The 18,709-nt window shown below is 34.1% G+C and overlaps 2 protein-coding genes and 1 long non-coding RNA gene across 8 annotated transcripts; 2 read left to right on the plus strand and 1 right to left on the minus strand.

Moving 5' to 3' along the window:
• Nucleotides 1-1,381: 1,381 nt before the first annotated feature.
• On the plus strand, nt 1,382-5,357 carry LOC104702046 (uncharacterized). Of its 6 annotated transcripts, none has more exons than XR_015562277.1 (8): nt 1,382-2,366; nt 3,229-3,267; nt 3,366-3,436; nt 3,811-3,857; nt 4,046-4,110; nt 4,208-4,297; nt 4,392-4,489; nt 4,570-5,357. XR_015562277.1 is itself a non-coding variant. In XM_087459240.1 (7 exons), the coding sequence occupies exons 1-7, from the start codon at nt 1,867-1,869 to the stop codon at nt 4,623-4,625; spliced, it is 918 nt and encodes a 305-aa protein (XP_087315366.1). In that variant the 5' UTR covers nt 1,382-1,866; the 3' UTR covers nt 4,626-5,357. The 6 variants fall into 6 exon arrangements, 2 of the variants coding, with proteins under 2 accessions (XP_087315366.1, XP_087315365.1); XR_015562276.1 differs by having other exon boundaries at nt 4,397-4,493; XR_015562275.1 differs by having other exon boundaries at nt 4,397-4,489.
• Nucleotides 5,358-8,332: 2,975 nt separating this feature from the next.
• LOC147941655 (uncharacterized) lies at nt 8,333-8,925 on the plus strand. The gene is made up of 3 exons (XM_087458600.1): nt 8,333-8,485; nt 8,572-8,790; nt 8,893-8,925. Exons 1-3 carry the CDS (start codon nt 8,333-8,335, stop codon nt 8,923-8,925), a joined length of 405 nt encoding a protein of 134 aa, XP_087314726.1.
• Nucleotides 8,926-15,065: 6,140 nt separating this feature from the next.
• LOC147941656 (uncharacterized) lies at nt 15,066-17,078 on the minus strand. The gene is made up of 2 exons (XR_015560722.1): nt 16,593-17,078; nt 15,066-16,142 (listed from the first exon to the last, which is right to left on the minus strand). It is a non-coding gene; the product is annotated as an uncharacterized LOC147941656 (long non-coding RNA).
• Nucleotides 17,079-18,709: the final 1,631 nt, after the last annotated feature.

An 18,709-nucleotide genomic window follows, 5' to 3' on the forward strand; every position in this document is an offset into this window, starting at 1 on the left:
TTTAAACCACCGCTCTGGCGGAGCTACCCATTTGACTAGAATCTCCGTTCACTCCCGACGAGCTCCCACACTCACCCGACGAGCTGCAACAACCTCTTTCGGAGTCTCCTTAATGAACTTCACTCGGTCCCACCATACTCTGTTTTCCCCAAACACATTTCCACAACGCCACTTCCAAGTCCACCATATACCTAGAGCAAACAAAACATTTCAATACAAGTTATCAACGCCACCATCACCTCCAAGGTTCCCAAACAGCCATTCAAGTAAAGTTTGAGTAAAAAATAATCGACGCTTACTAGCTGGGACAATCCTCTACCATAACCCTGCCATGGCTAGACAGTCCCGAAGTACATGTATTATCGTCTCAACCCCCCCCCCCCCCCCCCCTTTGCAGGCAGAGCAAATCGCAGACTCAGTCAAGTGTCGACGAAATCTTTCTGCATTGGTCATAATAACCTGCCTCGCAACAAGCCATAGAAACACTCTCACCCTTTCTGGCACTGCAACTTTCCAAATCCGATCATAAAACTTCCCCATGTCTTGTTCCAAGACCTCTCGCCGCGTCAACTGTGCATACACAGATTTAACAGTAAAACGACCATCAACAGTCTCCCCCCACGCCATACAATCCTTCGCACCTGTCACCTTATCCAACATTACTGCAGACAGTTCAAGTATTTGGTCCTGCTCTAGAAACGGTGATATCTTGGCCCAATCCCAGCCAATCCCATCAGACCATAGGTCACTAGCCACTACTCCCTCATACCCGTCTTGTAGGCGACCAAAGCTTGCCTCAATTAATGGTCTCTTCGTCACCCATCTATCAGTCCAGAATCGTATTTGCCTCCCATCTCCGACTGCCCAGCTCAAATCCTTAAAAACCACTTCCCGTAATCCCATACACACGCTTCTCCAGGTAGAAGACCAATTACTCTTCACAATAGTTCAATGAGAATCCCGAGTCGTTCCAACTTTGTATTTAGCTCTCACCACTCTCGCCCATAAACTAGTATGATCATGAAGTAACCTCCACCCTACTTTAGCAATCATAGCTTTGTTCATCTTACATACTGTTTTAACCCCTAATCCCCCTTCTTTCTTAGATAAACAGACCTTGTCCCAAATCAGCAGATGCACCTTACGCTTCTCTGCAGTGGAGCCCCACAAAAAGTCACGAGATATTCGATCGAACTTGTCCAAAGTATAAGTAGGCAACTTAATCACACTCGTTGTATGGATAAGAATCATTGAAAGTTGGTGATTGAAATGTCTCAAATTTAAAAATTGAAGATTTTTATGATATTTTTTTCGTAAAAAAATATGTAAAATAAATAAAAATGTTAAATAATTAATGACTTTACACGTGTAAAGTCTGGAAGAATCTACTCGGCTTCTCTCGTCCCAAAGCTACGAACGAAGACAACTCTTGCAAGTTCCCAAAACAAAATATCACAAAAAAAAAAAGAAATAAAATAGTAATATTTTGGTTCATTTCCTTTAAAAAGATAAAATTATTCTCTCGAATCCTTTCCTTTTACCATCGTCTTCTTCTTCTTCCTCTTCATCATCAGCTATATTATTATTGTAAAGCTCTGTTTTTTTTGTCTGTTTTGTTTATAATTATAAACAGAGGAACCCCCCCCCTAAATTTGGATTCTCCCATTCAAAGCTTTCTCTCATTTCACTAATTTTGGAGAGGGAAACAAAAAAAAAAAGAAAAAAGTCTTTGTCTTTTCATTTTCTGATCCATTTGCCTTTGGTTTATGATCTGTTCAAGTAAAAAGAACAATCTTTAATCGCTGCTAGAATATATTTTTTTGAAAAATCAAAGCTTTCCTACGATCATCTTCATCGTCACCGTCAATGGCGGTGGAAACAATGTCGATGGGATCAGATTCTTCATCATCATCATCAACTTTGATTCTAACATCAGGAGCAAGCGGTCGCGTCAGGGTACTCTTCTCCATGCGTGAGCTCAAGCGTCTCGTCACGTTCATCCAATCTCTTATCCTCTTCCTTCTCCTTCCTTTTCGCGTCGTCGTTTGGCGCCGGAGAACCACGGTGGTCATCAGAGACGATAAGCAGCAGGAGAGGAAAGTCTGGTCTCCTCCTCAGATCGTCGTCAGGAAGAGGAACATCGGTGGCGAATCCGGTGGTGCGAGCGTCTCCGTCTCCCCTCCTTCGGTCCCTGCGGCTGTGGTCGATGAGGAGGTTGCGGTTAGACGAGAGCTAGCGATTAGACGAGTTTTGGAGGATGAAGGCGGCGATGGAAGCTCCTCCGTCAGAGATTTCTCGCTCTTCACGACGAAGAGAGGTGATACGTTGTTTACTCAGTCTTGGTCACCTCTTTCCCCTAATCACAGGTACATCCTCGTTTACACTTCTAATATTTTTAAATTTTAATATGTTCATATCAATATATCATTTACGAAATGTTCTTCATTTGTTTAGATGCTAACCTTAATGTTTATGTAATTAGTGTTTGTTATTTAGAAAACATTTATTTTGGAGTCGTCTCTGCTCAGTGGTGCTAAAAGAAGATATTTGTTGTGTTTTACATTTCATGTAACGTTTCTTTTTGGCATGTGGTCCTATTTTTGATGAGATCTTTTGGATTTCAACTTGAGAGTTGTTTAATATTCAAGTGGTGGATGTGGATCCCCATCTATCTATAGATATTATATATTCCTTGCACTTATTATATTCGATTAGTTTGCTTAACCCGAGTGTCATCATATATTTTTGTTGAGCTAAATTAACCATTAATACTGGGATGGTAATCTATCAAGTATTAAGAAATAGTTTTAGTTGGTAAGCATTTTATGAAGTAAAGATGAATCAGATTTAGTTGGGAAAGTGAAGAAAAATATTATTTTTGCTTGTCAAAGTGGTTTTGAAGGATCAAAGTATTATATATATAGATATAAAGAGAAGAGGACTTTGTCAATAGAGGCAATGTGGTCTAATGTTTCTTGCACACTATCACTTTCCTTTTCTTTTTATATGATTTTCCATACTTCTGAGTTTTAATAAGCTTTATTCTGAATTTTATTCTAACAACCTTCAATCATTTTCTTGCACACTATCACTTTCCTATTTTCTTATATGGTTTGAAACTCTTTTATATGTGTCTGAGTTACTAAACTAATCTGTGTTTTATTCAAATTACCTTCAGATCATTTTTTTTTTGTCTGGTTTTTCTTATCTTTCTATATGTTCTTGCAGGGGACTTGTTGTTCTGCTACATGGACTAAACGAGCATAGGTTTGAACATCTTTCTCTAGTTATGCACCATTTCCTTTGATTATACTTTTCTTGGCACTAGGAAGCTTGACATTAGTTTATTTTCATAATTTTGACAGTGGCAGGTATAACGATTTTGCAAAGAAGCTAAATGCTAACGGGTTCAAGGTCTATGGAATTGACTGGATTGGTAAGCCAACTTCTCTTTCACCTTTTGTTACTGTTTTGATGTTCATTTTAGCTAAGTAGCTTCGGTAGACTGTAAGCATGTACTGTCTTCTCCTGGTCTCTCATTTGTCATATAGGTCCAGTAGAAATTCTCTTCCTCGCATATATAACAAAGTACAAACCTCTACATTGATGATATCTTAGGTTGTCATGTTAAAGTCTTGGTCTTGAACATTTGGTGGGATGTTGAAACACGTCCTTGATGGCTAGATGCGGACCTTAGTACCTTAATAAACGCAAAAATATGAGTGTGTGTTTACGATGTAGCTGTTTCATACTTTAATAGGCTAGATACGAAACTCTTCAACCATACCTCTCTGTGTTTGGATGTCGCAGGGAATATTGTGATTTTTGTTGGGGTGGTGCCTAATTCGTGTGGAAAGGTGACACATGAACCCATCTTTAGCTTTATACTTCTGACAACTTAGGAACTGTGATTTATAATATTCGCAGACAATGTGAACATCTCTGAGATCTTCCTATATAGCCTTCTATGACATCTCCCTGAATGATAAGCATCCAAATCTGTAAACTTGACTGTGAAGATCCTTTTTTGGTTTCAATTGAACAGGTCATGGTGGAAGCGATGGACTTCATGCTTACGTTCCTTCCCTCGATTACGCTGTTGCAGATTTGGTATAGCTCTTTCTCTCTTTTTATATATACAAAGTCTTAGCTCCTGTATCGGTTTCCTTGTTGCTGAATAAACTCCCGCCCACCATCATATTTTCAGAAATCATTTCTGGATAAGGTATTTGCAGAGAATCCAGAGCTCCCCTGTTTCTGCATTGGACACTCAACAGGAGGAGCAATCATCCTCAAGGTAACTGACATCTTTGTAAGCCATCAAGTAAACATTGTATTCAATCAACCAAAACTACAAAATTCTAAAACAATGTTTAAAAAAAAAATTGAAGTGCAGGCTATGATGGATCCAAAGATTGAATCTCGAGTTTCAGGCATTGTATTGACTTCACCAGCTGTTGGAGTCCAACCATCCCATCCAATCTTCACAGTAGGTTAATTCGAAAGTCATAGTCATTACACGTTTTCAGACAATTCTTAACAATCTGACAAGTTCTCTGTTTTCAACAGGTTCTTGCTCCAATCATGGCGTTCCTCCTGCCCAGGTTCCAAATAAGTGCAGCTAACAAGAAAGGAATGCCAGTTTCTCGTGACCCCGCAGCTCTCGTTGCCAAATATTCTGACCCGTTAGTCTTCACGGGATCCATCAGGGTTAAAACCGGGTACGAGATCCTTAGAATCACTGCTCACTTGCAACAGAACCTGAACAAAGTGAAAGTTCCTTTTCTTGTGATGCACGGAACAGACGATACAGTGACCGATCCCAAAGCCTCAAAGAAGCTGTACGAGGAAGCTTCCTCGTCAGACAAATCAATCAAGCTCTATGATGGTTTGTTGCATGATCTTCTCTTTGAACCTGAGCGAGAAATCATCGTTGGAGCAATTTTAGATTGGCTGAACCAGCGGGTTTAGCTCGTTCAAACCAACAATTACTATCTCAACATCGAATCAAGAAATAAAAGATTGTGCAGCATTTCTTGATTCAGACAAGAATAATTTATTTCTCGGCATTATTTTCTGAGTTACTTATTGACTGAGAGAAAAGAGAGAGAGAAAAAAAAGTAGTTCTTGGTTGATTCAGTAACTTCTTGGTTGATTTTTCTCAACCCAGAGGTCAGAAAGAAGATAGAGGAAAAGGAGTCCAGTGGACTCTCTTGCTATATGCTTCTTGTCGTCGGTAATGTATTGTCATAAAATCAATAATTTTGTTACCTCGGATTTTATAATTATCTTATATCTACATTCTGTACCTGTAATACCGATTGTTATATGAAATCTTCAAGTAATTTTTTTGGCTATTTCGATACTTTCATTTTCCCGCTTGTAAATATTGTTCTTATGCACTCTCTAGTCAACGGATATATCAATGTATCTTAAACTAAGTGAAAATTTATCAAATGATCTTACATGGATCTCTCATAACCAAAAGACTTAGATTAACTTGGCCAAAATTTGCATATTGTTGGGCATCCTAAACCTTGAGCAACTGTTTTAAAATTCTTTTTTGGGTTGCCGTTTGAGCAACAGAAATCATAGCTGACGGTGTATTAAACCAAAGATCTCTCTGATTGTTTTTTTCACAAATAACAAATGATGCTACATTTGTCTCACGATTGACTATTACTTTTTTGGTTTCAAAGAGATTATATTCTGCCAGTTTGAATATTCTGATTTTTTTTTCTTCAATATATTCTAATTATATCGAAAATTTTGTATGAAATCATAAGAATCAGATTTTGAAGGTCTTCTTAAACCAAAAATATGTGTGTTTTCTGTTCCCATACACAAACAAAAAGTATATGATGAATAAGTAAAAAAATTTATAGTGAGAAGTAAAATATGGTGAGAAATTTGATTGTTTGACCTAAACATTATGTGTGATTTGTCTTCGTCCATGTAGGAGAATGTAAGATATGCGTACGCCCATATTTCTCAAAGATAATGATTTCAAGAGAATTTTTGAACGAATCTTTGAATGTGTGAAAGTCTTATTTATCTCATTATAATCATAAATATATAAAATAAATTATACTATTGTCTATCTTAAAGATATCAGAGTAATTACGCTGATTCGTTATATGTATGTTTATCGATGACAAATATATTATTTTCTTGGAGAACAGAAAACATCTAATACCATAGTCCAATTTTAAAACTTTTTACAAGGATTAAGACCTGATACCAGGCTGATGAAGCACATGCTTGTAGCCGTTAATATAAATGAATTGAACTGTCATTTTATAGAAATGTGTCAGTAGCCGAGTTAGCTTGTGTTGGAGAGTTCACTAGTGAGGTTCCGCGTTCGATCTTCCTTACTTTCATAGTTACCATTTTTATTCCTTTTTCATTAAAAATAAGTAATTCATCGGCCCATAATAATTTTGGCTTGTGGCCCGTTATTATTCAGCGTATAAATAAAACCAATCAAAGACTCTGTCGGTACGTTTACGTTATGCCATAGAAATCAACAGAAACGGAAATTGGCATAGTGGGATAATGATGAAGACGTAAGTGCATAAATATTGTATTCGTTTAGCTATAAGTCTATAGAATCTTTGATAAAATAGGTGCATATATATATTAAATTGATTTAGCTAACTCTATAGAATCTTTGATATAATCAATTTGTTAATAGAAGATAGAATATTATCAGTTGCGAAGATTTATTAATTTATTTTTAGCTTTGATTAGCCATTGTGCAATACAAAATTATTATTAAATACATGTGTAAAATTTTACTGTGTGTGCTGCTGCTGACTATTGATTAATGACATTTCAAGTCTTTTTACCTACATCTGCATATATTTGTTGATAATATATACGTAATAGACATATAATAGTTTTAAATTCTTCAAAAGAGAGGAATCCGTTTACGAAAAAAAAAAAATTAATAATAAGCTCAAAATATAAAACTACTAAGTACTAACTGCAAAAATTTAAAACTAATCATTTGATGAAACAAATTGATAGACCTCATCTGTATATATTTGGTTTTCCAGCCCAACTTGAAAATGGCAGGTCTATTAACAACTTAGAATTGCACGGAAGTGTTACATTCATGGGCAACGTAAAGGCCGGACATCATTCCTGAACCATATCGGCAAAAATTAGGTACAAATCATATTCTCATATCTCTCTCTAGTTTGGTATAGAAACAAGATTCTTAATTTTGGTCGAAGGTTCTCAAGTTATGATTTCTTTTCTTTGGAATAGATGATTGTTGGTCAGTCGCACTCTCTAGACACCACAACACTGCTGTTTCTCTTTCTGGGTTTGAAAGACACAGACTAAACCCCACCAAACTCAAGGAAGGTGTGAGTAGAAGTCATCAAAATGATGGTCGCGGGCTTGAATGAAAACGCATATTTGTGGCTAAGTAACGATCGACTTTGTGTTTGTATGAGCATAAAGTAAATAACGCACAAGCTTTGTTAACGGGATTCAGTTTTTCCTACATCCCCGAGACCTAGTCCAGAACAAATTCACTAGAACAAGATAGCAATTACAACTGCATATGATACAAGCACTACTATGCCTATCATTCTATTCTAGATGAATAAACCATCAAAAGATCTCTCTATCTTGTTGATGGGACGACACCACACATCTTGTGTGTATCTCTCAAAACTACCTTGAAGCGCGCAGGTCTTCATGAAGCGCCCTCTTTATATTTATATCAATTGCCCAATCCTTAGGGTTGACAACTTTCCTATTATACAACAAATAGGAAATTGAGAACTTTCCTTTTTCTTTTTGGATAAGGAAAGTTTCTCTTCATGATCTCATCTTGAATCTTCCATTCAAGATGTTCATCCAGCTAAGCAGCCGCCACTTGGCTTGTCCAAGTCGGCTTCAAGCTTCTGTACTCAAACTCTTCAATTCAGCTTCTTGTACTACTTCCTGTATTTAACGGCGGACTAGTACAAAAACTGCTTCAGACGTTTGATACATCCTCCCATATATCTAACTGTAGGGTTCTTGATTCAACACCTTATCTTCTCTGCTTTGTGTTAATCACTGTGTCAGCACGATCACCAAGTGCTACTTAAGGTCTGCTCTACCGGCATTTGTATTAAGTAATACTTCATCCTTTTTGTTAAGTAATACTTCATCTTTTGTGTCAACTCTTCCAGCATTTATATCATGTAATGCATCAGTCTCTGTGTCAGTTTTGTCTTTGTTTAAGTAGAGAATCCATGACATGTACTAAACCTTATAAAACTTCAATCAACACAACATCTTCATTGAAGACTTGCAGTACGCCAGATCTTTTATGACTGGCAAGTACATCGATGAAATGACTGTCTATAGGCGACCAATGGAAGATTACGAAGAATTCGAAGATGTTATTGAGAGCCTTCTCAGTAAAGGCCCGGTGGTTGTTTCATATGATGTTCTTTCAAGCTACAAATGTTATGACGGAAAGGTGAGTTAACCTTCAGTACTTTATAATATACTTTTAAAGAACTAATTTTACAGTTTGTAATTGTTTTTTTTTTACATCATTGTCAGAGTGCCTTCATTCCAACAGACATGGAATCTTTAGCTAGGTTTTATGAGAAGTTTCCTGGGCATAGTGTCTTTCTCACTAGGTGTGGCATTCAGCTGCAAAATGGAGAATGGGTTGAATTCTGGGAAACCTTGGATTCTCGAGGGGAAGATTGGGGAAAGACGGGGTTTGGTCGGCTTGCTCGACGCAAGGGCCTGTTTACCCGGGTGACTGTGTTGAAGGTAGTAGATTCTTGTCTTTCTTTAATTAAAGCAAGTTAACCCTCTAGTTTGATGGATTTCATAACACTGCTCAAACTAGTGATTTTTTTATTTTATTTTTAGGTGGATGGTCCACCACAACATGCGTCTGTCTAATGGTTCTCCACAACACGCGTCTGATCAATTGTCTACACGAGCTCTATGCCTCTATGTGTCTCTCTATCTTAAAACGATGTAGTCTTTTTTGTTTATAACCCTCTTATCTCCGTAATTATCTATCTAAAAACGATGTAGTCTTTTTGTTGATAACCTCCATATCCGTAATGTCTATCTTATCTGTGATGAACAGTCAACCGAGCCAGATATTTTTGTTTCTACTAATCACTAATTGTATCATTTCGAAAGATAAACATCAAATTCAATAGTCAAGGATCAAGACTTGAGAATAGCTTATCAAGTTGGAAGGTAAATATATAACAAGGTTAGTGGAAATAAAAATAAGACTCTTTGTAGATACGTTGTTCCAAAGAAACCCTTAGGAAAAGAAATTGGCATGAACTAAACTCAGATGAAGAAATGCATGTACGGGGGTCCATATTTGTTCATTAAGTGCATAAAGGATGTTGAATATAATTAATTCAGCTCTCAGAATCCTAGGCCTGAGTATCTTTTCTTTAAGACTCCACCCCTTTAGTTTTAGGAATTCAAGCCAGCGACTCAACCATGTACTGGAGACAGCGGCTGCATAAGTAGTGGTAGGCATGACCGCATAAAGCTGATGTCTGGCTGCAAATGGTTGGGGAGCATAGCTGCATCGGTTGACCGAAACCACATTGCCAAAAAAATAAAAAAAAATGATTTCCATATTTGAGAACAGACTATTTGGGAATATGATTAGCGGTTACTAAAGGCTTTAGTAAAAATCATATTCCCTTTAGTCTAAAGGGAATACGATTTTTAGTTTCTTGTGAGCAACCGCTAATGTATTTGTTTGAGTTCATAAATAACAATCATTTTGAGTATACTTACCTGAGAAGTTGGTTGCATATATACATAAGCTGTCCTAATCTCCCGACCATCACCAGGAATCCGAATATACAATTGCAAAAAGAAAAAAGAAAGAAAAATTGACAGGATGGTGTCTTAATGAAATAAAACCTGAGGTTGGCCATGGGATTTACAAGGTATGGTGGTGTGACTTGTATAGAATGGTACTGCGAGGTGAATCTATGTGGATGTCCCCTGTTAATGGTAGGTCCGTCCAACCATCTACAGAAAAGTGGGATATAATAAGTTATCGCTCAAAAAGGAGTTCATCAGATCACAGTTGTAAACAACATTGCTTGTTGAACATAAAGCATTCTAAGTTTTTAACAATTCCGGCTGTATAATTAAGTTATGTTCAATCGTCTCATGAGTGAATAACTTGCTATATACAGTATTTCACTATCTGGTCATGCAATTAATTATTTTACTTGTAATTTTCTTAGTACTAATTTGTAGACTAAGCTATTTACGTTTATACTCTACTTTTTTGTTCTTTGATTACAATTTTTTTTGGTAAATAAGAAGGTTATATGCATTATTTACTATGAGTTTCATATTACTAGTATGTGTTTTGAACTAATTCCATTTGGAGGAACCGAAAATTCGAGTTTAAAAACACAGATTTATGTTCATAGACGATACAAAGTTTAACTGTATAAGTTAGTTATAGCGTTTTTCCATCTTGCGTTTAGTTCAGTATTTTGGCTTTTCTATATTATATCTCTTAGGGTACATTGTTATCTATACTATCAAAGCATAAGTACTCACTATACTCAAATTGAACCATGACATTGTTTTGGTACGTTTTTTATTAAAAATGATTAGAGAATCAGTTAATTTATTTAAATTAACCTATAGTTACGATTTATCTAAATGACCATTATACCCCTTGCTCGACCACTTAATTACGATCGGGTTGGGACGCGGATCCTCTTTAACCCGGAAATAGAAGAAAAAAAACTCGCGAATCTGTTTATACTTCAGGTTTATAATATTCGGATCTTGTATGTTGTTTGGTTCAAAAGTAATTATTCATGTCGCCAAACAGAGGTATAATCCCTATAAATAAGGAAACTGGTATCGAGTATTTAATGGTTTCAGTAATATCAAATTTTAACTACTGCCATACTTAATCCCTATAATTATTATGAATATTAATAATAATGAGAAATCTTTAATACTTATGGATTGTGACTTTGTTGCTTCCAAAACAATCAATAGATTAAATACGAAATTGTATATATATGTAAGCTTATTTGATTTGCTTTTATATTGTGAGATATTTACGGAAACAACAAATCAAGTTAATACAATTAAATAAAAACAAATCATCATTTAGTTTAGATTTTTTTAATATTTTCTTAACGAAATTATAGTAATTAGTTATGATTAGTATAGATGGAAAGAATAAAAAATGCAGAAATTATATATATGTAAAGTTGTAAACTAATTTACAGAAAATGTGTATTGTATATTCCACATCGACTAAATATTTTGAAATATGGTTCATAATCACTATAAATATATGACTAATATGTTTTGCGTACAAATGAGCAGTAAGCTTGGTTTATCAGGTATCCAAATTTAACAGTTTAATTTGGTTCTATATTTGAGCATATTTTAACTTTTAAAATGTAAACAGATTATAATATATTTACGTTTTTTAAAAAAGTTTAAGAGATTACAAATATTTAAATTTTTATAGAATGTTTAAATTATTATAAATATTTGAACTCCGTCGATAGTTTAAAATATTATAATATATTAAGTCTATAAAATATTTAAGTAATATTAATATTTTACTCTTAAAAATTTTAAAATATAAAAAAAGTTTGAGTTAAACCCGTTAAAACAGGTATTTTTATCAAACTATAAATTAAATTGGTTTTTTTCAATTTTGCTGAGATTTGATATATCAAATATTAACTTCTAAATGATAACCTAAATATATTAAATCTCAATATAAATACAATGGTTTCCTAACCATTGAAATATCTCACACTAAAATTAAACAAGCAATTTCTCCTCTTTCGACGACAAACCAAAATAAAGAAAAACTCATCCTCTTACAAAATTACTATCCGATATTGCGGTGTATATCCTCTTACAAAACTACTATCTGATATTGCGGAGTGTCTATTCTCTTACAAAACTACTATCCAATATTGCGGTGTGCATGTTTCCGTGAAAAGCTACATTTTAGAAACTACTTACTCTATTAGAATTTCCAATTTACTGTATAACCCCAAATATACAAATAAACACTATATAAACAAAAAAAAATAAGTCAAAATAAAAAAAAAACTACCTTAAAAAAATACAAATTACAAAAAAAAATAACTAACAAAATATATAATCTCATGCTGTAGCACCGGGTATCACCTAGTTGTTAATTATTTGAGGAGTGTTTCAGCATAATTCTCCAAATGCTGATAATTGTAAGAACATTTTGTTACATACCATTTCATTTTACTTCACACCATTTTATTTTACTTCACACCATTTCATTTTATGTGTTTTATTTATATATATATTGCTATACTCTTTATTCTTTAATTTGAATGATTAGTAGTGTATGTTAGTCTATTTTTATTTGTTGGTATATTCTCTTGATCTCTTCTATGTGAAACCATATAAACGTAGTGGTTTTACATGATTCCACTATTCACCTTTTAAAGAAATACATATCTGAATTTTAAAATTCAAATCATGTTAGACAAAAAAACATAAGTGTGATTTTAATCAAGCTTAGTAGTGGTATACATATTTTTCACTCTCTACTTGCCACGCATCATCCCTCGTAATAACTGGAATGATCTTTTGACACCCATATTGCTTTTAATATTGAATAAAAGCATGTTATATTCTTTAAATTTTCTTATGCTTTTAAGGTTTATTCACCCTTTTTAATAATTTCATTATCATATTATTTTTACAAAGTTTTTCTTTATAATTTTTTAATATCTTTGATTGTTGGTGTTCGTAAATTAATCTCGTCCTTTCTTTTATTTTCTTGCATTATAAAGTTCTTCATGAGCTATCTTCTCATTTGAAGATAAATAAACTTACTTTCACATTGCCTTATTGCATCAAAGCTGCACTTGTCTGTGTAAGATATAAGATATTATAAAAGTCAAATTATGAGTATTTCGTTCCTACAACTTTCAGATCATCGAAAGAGAACATGCTTATCTATCATCAAGCGAACTCATGTAAGAAAATACTTGAAAAAAAACTCCTAAAATCATAACAATGTAACAACAATAGTTTTATGTCTTTTTTTTTTCTTTTTTTTTTGTAAATCATAATTTGATTTTATGCATAAAGTATGCAACTAAAATAGCAAGAGCCATAATACAAGTTTTCTTCTAAAAACATATAGATACTTTGATGTAGCTTTAACAACGAGCAATATTGGCTGTAAAACGACCAAACTTGCTAAAGGAAGTGCCAACGGTCCGCCGCTTCTCCATAGACCTACATTATCAAAAGCAAAAAAAAAAATATCCCCGAATTAATAATGGGAAGTTAACCTACAGACTAGAAAGAAAATTTTGTTTGTGTACCACCTGTATTTTTCAAGTAAGGAGTCGGCTATGGCTCTTTTAACAAGCCATGGCTTATAATTACAGCAACGTTGACAACCTCTAAAGTTAGAATAGCCCCCAAATTCATCTCTATATCTGGCCATCATAACATGGAGCTTTCGCCCCCCCCCCCCCCCCCCCCCCAAAAGACTTCCACTGAGTGTAAACCCCTTGGTATGATCTTTCAGATTAATGAAAGCATATCTGTAAAAAAACGAAAAGAAATAAAAAAAGTTAAATTCGTTTTTTTTATTTACTTTTGCTGTAACAAACAAATTGGAGGAGGTAACAAGAAAACCAACCCCAAGGAAGCACCGGTAGCACACTCTATGGGAACATAAACCGTTGTGACCTTTCCACATGAACTGAAATGTTTCCACAACGCGCTCTTGATTTCATGCCTAGGAAGGGAAGTATCAAATCCTCTAACGAAAAGGGTGTCATCATTTAGTGCCAGATGATCTTTATTTCCGAAATTGCACTCATTGAAAGATGATGGTCAAAAAGTAAGACACAAAAGTGATTAATTATTGGAAATCTCCTTAGTGAACGCCATATGAAGTACTGTCATATTTTCTTTAGGTTATAGCATTATGTGAGAAATTCAAGGAGATCTTAATGGATCAAAGCAAACGTTCAGGTTAGTTCTTTGTCTTGCATATCTCTTTGGTTAATTCTTTCTACTGCTCCTGATAAAACTGAATTCAGGAATTGAGACAAAAAGATGTTAGATGAGAAGGAGCACTTAGTATGGGAGAATGGGCGCTTAGTACGAGAGAGGAATTGGGATCTCCTTGAAGTCGATCCAAACTATCAAAATTGTTGTTTGTGATGGTAAAGATGGATATATTTTTCTTAAGGACTGTCTCGTATCCCTGTTAGCTTCATGTCTAAAATCACTGTTTTTTTTTGTTTTTTGTTAATGATTTTGCCTCAATGTATACTCGAGTTAATGGCTTAGATTATTGGCTAGACACAAAGTTATCAGGTTCAAATCCTTAAACCACAAATTTTAGGAAGACTTTCTTAAAAGTATTAGGATGGTTTAGGAAGACCTTCCTAAAACCACATAGTTATTACGTCCATGGGACCTTTGATTCCATGAAGGTTTTCTTGAAATTCATGATGGTCTTCATAAAAACATTTGGATTTTTTAAAATCTGGATATGTATAAAATAAAATTACTACCCTCTTTCTACTGGAGTAATCTACTAATATTTGACACAGTGAAACAAAAACTCAAAAAACAAAAGTGTTAAAATCATATTTATTTAAATTTAAGAATGATTCAATAATATTCAGGAAGATTTTTTTCCAATTCAGGATGACTTTCATGACAAAATTAGGAAGACACAAAATCAAATCATTACTCATATGTATATTATGATGTGCAACAAAATAAAATTAATATCCCTCACTAAATGGAGTAATTTGTGATATATTTATGTAAAAACATAAATAAAACATTCAAAACTCATTTTTAAAAAATTTAGAAAGAATTTAATAATGTTTAGGATTGTGTCCTTGAATTTTAGGATGATTTTCCTAAATATTCAGAAATCCCCAAAATTATGATGACTATAACCAAAAGATCATCTACCATTGTACTCTGCCTCATTGACACTAATAGCCCACTTTATAACTGATAAACGAGAAGCTGACTATATCAAAACCGATGAAGTCACATATCCCATCACCGAAATTAACGACAAAACCACATCATCCCCCAAAAGATTGGAAATTTTGAATAAAGTTTGCATCTTTTAATTACATGTGAAGTAAGAACTTGAAACCTTAAGCATAGACAAAAACGTGAACCGGTTCAACAAACTCATCACTCATTATCTCACATAAAAATGTGATCGCGATTACAACTTTGTCTTCATCACTCTCACTGAAACCTTTGATTATAGTATTCCAAGAGAAGCAATTTCGCTGTGGCATCTGATTAAAGATGGGAGATACAAAAACACTTAGACTGTTTTGTGGTCCGTACAATCTCACTGTAGCTGCGAATCTCACCATCGCTGAGTCCATTTTCGTGGTTGTGGAGATGGGGATTCGCGAGGGTGAAACGACGGTGGCATGGCGGTGGATTCGTCATCTGCAGAAATTAATCTGGAAAATCTGGTTAATATCAATTGTTGAAGAAGAAGAAGATTTGAGATTGAAATTGAATCTCAGATCAAAAGCTTCACCGAAATCAAAGTGGTAAGATTCCCGTGATTATAATTGTTTCATTTTTTTCATAATTTGATAATTAGTTTTAAATAAATATTAATATAATAAAAATGCTACATTTGGAAAATTTAAGGATGTGTGCTAGTTTTTAGAAGAAAAAAAACCTAGAATAATGCTAATCTAAGGTATTTTTTTTTTTTTAAGTAGTATTAATTTTATAGATGCATCGTTTCATGATCTTACATGTGGTGTACATGATCTACATTGCTAATACACTATATGTCTATATCTATGTTTTTTTAGCTAATAAACTTTTACTAGAAAAACAAACATATGTTAGCTCAAATATTCAAATAAGCATATCTTCATATATTTTATTTCTCACTGTCATTAATAACTTACACATCAGATCAGATGTATTGGTTCTTCGAGCATATTCGAAACATATACTTCATTTGGCACAAGAATACCTTTACAGTCTGATTCTTCTGATTCCATATGTCCAATGTACTTAGAATACACTAGATCAAGAGCAGCTGAAGAAGATTCATATTGCTCCTGAAAGAGAAAGAAAATATGAGATTCCTATCAAAGTCCTTGGTGAAAATACGAAAAAGATGGTTCATTTGGCGAAAGAAACATGCACAACCTGAAATCCACTGTCCAGTGTACATAGAATACATTGGATCAAAAGCATCAGAAGAAGAATTCAGACTGCTACTAAAAGAGCAAGAAAAGATGAGATTCTAAGAATCGAAATCTATCAAATTTCTTGGTGAAAATTCGAAACAAATAGTTCATTTGGCCAAAAGAAGACCTTGACAATCTGATATTCCATAAGTCCAATGTACTTAAGAATACATTGGATCATAAGCATCATAAGAGGATTCAGATTGATCCTAAAAGAGTAAGATTCTAAAAGTCCTCCTATGCTATTTGAAAGAAGAAGATATAAAAACAGTAGAATCAATAGATAGGCAAGCAAAAGTATGATATGATTATACCTACCAGAAAGTTAGCTTTTGACTGTAGATTTTCTAGGCCAGCCTTGGTGATATCTTGAGCATGTTTGAGAAGGGCAATCATCTCTTCGAAAGAACGCATCGCCTCTATGTATTTCTGCAACAATCAATGATGAGAGACAATGTTAAAGGACCAAAGAATCAGGGATTTGAATATCATCAACTCCTCAGCCAAGTATAAGAAGGTATCTCTTTTGATTCTTCGTAAACAGCCTCAGGTGATGCTTGGACACAGTCTTCCAACTTCCTACTTTTAAAAAAAATTGTGGTTATGATCTTCTTGTCCTTTTCTTGGCAACATTCAAGCTACTGCTTGTTTGATGGGTGTATACTTTGTAATCAATTTTGCTAGTTGATAGATTTAGACAACAGTTTGTTTGATGGGTGTGTATTTTATAGTCAATTTTTTTATTTATCAGATCAAAGAATCATATTTTGAAGTTATTCTGAATTTTTTGTTTTTGTTTGTCTTGATTTGATTCATGAATTGTCTTCAGTTGTATAAGAGAACTAATGTACCCAAAACTATTTAATATTCATGAATGATTTGTCTTTACACATTCAATAATTTGTACGAAAATATCTCACATTCTCCTATACAACTGAAATAGTTTTGGGTACATTAGTTTGCAATATTCATTTAGATTGTCGCCATTGAGCTTCGTTATTTTGTCAGCTTATAGGATTTCACATTAATAATGTAGCGTGATAAACCTGTAATGGTTATTAAAATGATAATATATACATTGTACAACAAATTTATGAAAATTATTATAAATGATTTCCAAAGAGATTTGATTTTGTGGATAACAGCAGACGGAGGAGCTGGTACGTACTTGGAATTCCCTCAGTGCTTTAGTGGATCAAAAGTTGATATGCTCAATTATTTAAAAGATAGACTGAAATCAAAACTTTCAGGGTGGTATGCAAGATGTCTATCCCAAGGAGATAAAGAGGTTTTACTCAAGTCTGTGGCTTTGGCTATGCCAATATTTGCTATGTCCTGTTTTAAATTGCTAAAAACTACTTGTGACAACCTAGAAAGTGCTATAGCTTCCTTCTGGTGGAATTCAAGTGAGCACTCTAAAAAAATTCATTGGCAGAGCTGGGAGAGGTTATGTTTACCAAAAGAGTATGGGGGTTTAGGATTTAGAGATATTCAATCTTTTAACCAAACCCTTTTAGCAAAGCAAGCATGGAGAGTTATGCAATGTAAGGATAGTCTGTTCTCAAGACTGATGAAAAGTTGATATTTTGAGGATGCAGAGTTCTTACAAGCCGTGTTGGGTCAAAGACCCTCTTTCGGTTGGAGAAGCATTTTGTTTGGCAGAGAGTTCTTACAAACCGTGTTGGAGAAGCATTTTGTTTAGTATTTTGTTCGGTTGGAGAAGCATTTTGTTTGGTATTTTGTTCGGTTGGAGAAGCATTTTGTTTGGCAGAGACCCTCTTTCGAGATCTAACTGTCACGGTTATGAAGGATATGGTTGGACGGGGAAGAAGTTAAAAAAACACATATAATACACGATATAAGAATCTGTGTTTCATTGTTGATTACACTTTGTTGATAATGGCTGTCAATTCTCGAGTTCGAATCCGCGTTTTATCTTTTATTTTAAAAAACAAGAAAACTTTCATCTAGAGTGAATCGAACCCACGGCAGTTTGAAAACCAAACTCCCCCATTAACCAATGGACCACGACATTCTTTCAACAAATGTTAGAAAACAAACGTATATATATCTTGTCTTTGACTAAACCGAGATTGTTAACGACAAAATTACGACATGTTTAAAATGGCCAGGTCAACAAAGCTTTACTATTTTATCAAAAAGTCAAACTAAACTTTGGGATTAAAACGACATCTCGAAAATTCATGCTTTTTTCGTTTCAAATTTGAAAGTTGGGAATTTTTATGGCATTTTTCCCATAAAAAAAACCGATGATTATTAATTTTTTTTATTCACCCTGCATGACACACAACATGCTACAACATATAATACACTATTAAGATATAAGTATGATTTAATATGATTCTTGTTGTCGAGAATGACTATCATACGTTTTTGGTCTAGTGACTATTATATGTTAATTTGGGGAAAATAGA

The sequence above is a fragment of the Camelina sativa genome, chromosome 7, assembly GCF_030686135.1.
Source record: "Camelina sativa cultivar CO46 ecotype springtype chromosome 7, ASM3068613v1".
NCBI classification, from domain to species: Eukaryota; Viridiplantae; Streptophyta; class Magnoliopsida; order Brassicales; family Brassicaceae; genus Camelina; species Camelina sativa.

Coding starts and splice junctions, on each gene's coding strand:
- LOC104702046 (XM_087459239.1), top strand. CDS start 1,867: ATGGCGGTGGAAACAATGTCGATGGGATCAGATTCTTCATCATCATCA. Junction 2,367..3,228: donor CCTCTTTCCCCTAATCACAG/GTACATCCTCGT, acceptor ATGTTCTTGCAG/GGGACTTGTTGTTCTGCTAC. Junction 4,111..4,207: donor ATTACGCTGTTGCAGATTTG/GTATAGCTCTTT, acceptor TCATATTTTCAG/AAATCATTTCTGGATAAGGT.
- LOC147941655 (XM_087458600.1), top strand. CDS start 8,333: ATGACTGGCAAGTACATCGATGAAATGACTGTCTATAGGCGACCAATG. Junction 8,486..8,571: donor ACAAATGTTATGACGGAAAG/GTGAGTTAACCT, acceptor CATCATTGTCAG/AGTGCCTTCATTCCAACAGA. Junction 8,791..8,892: donor CCCGGGTGACTGTGTTGAAG/GTAGTAGATTCT, acceptor TTTTATTTTTAG/GTGGATGGTCCACCACAACA.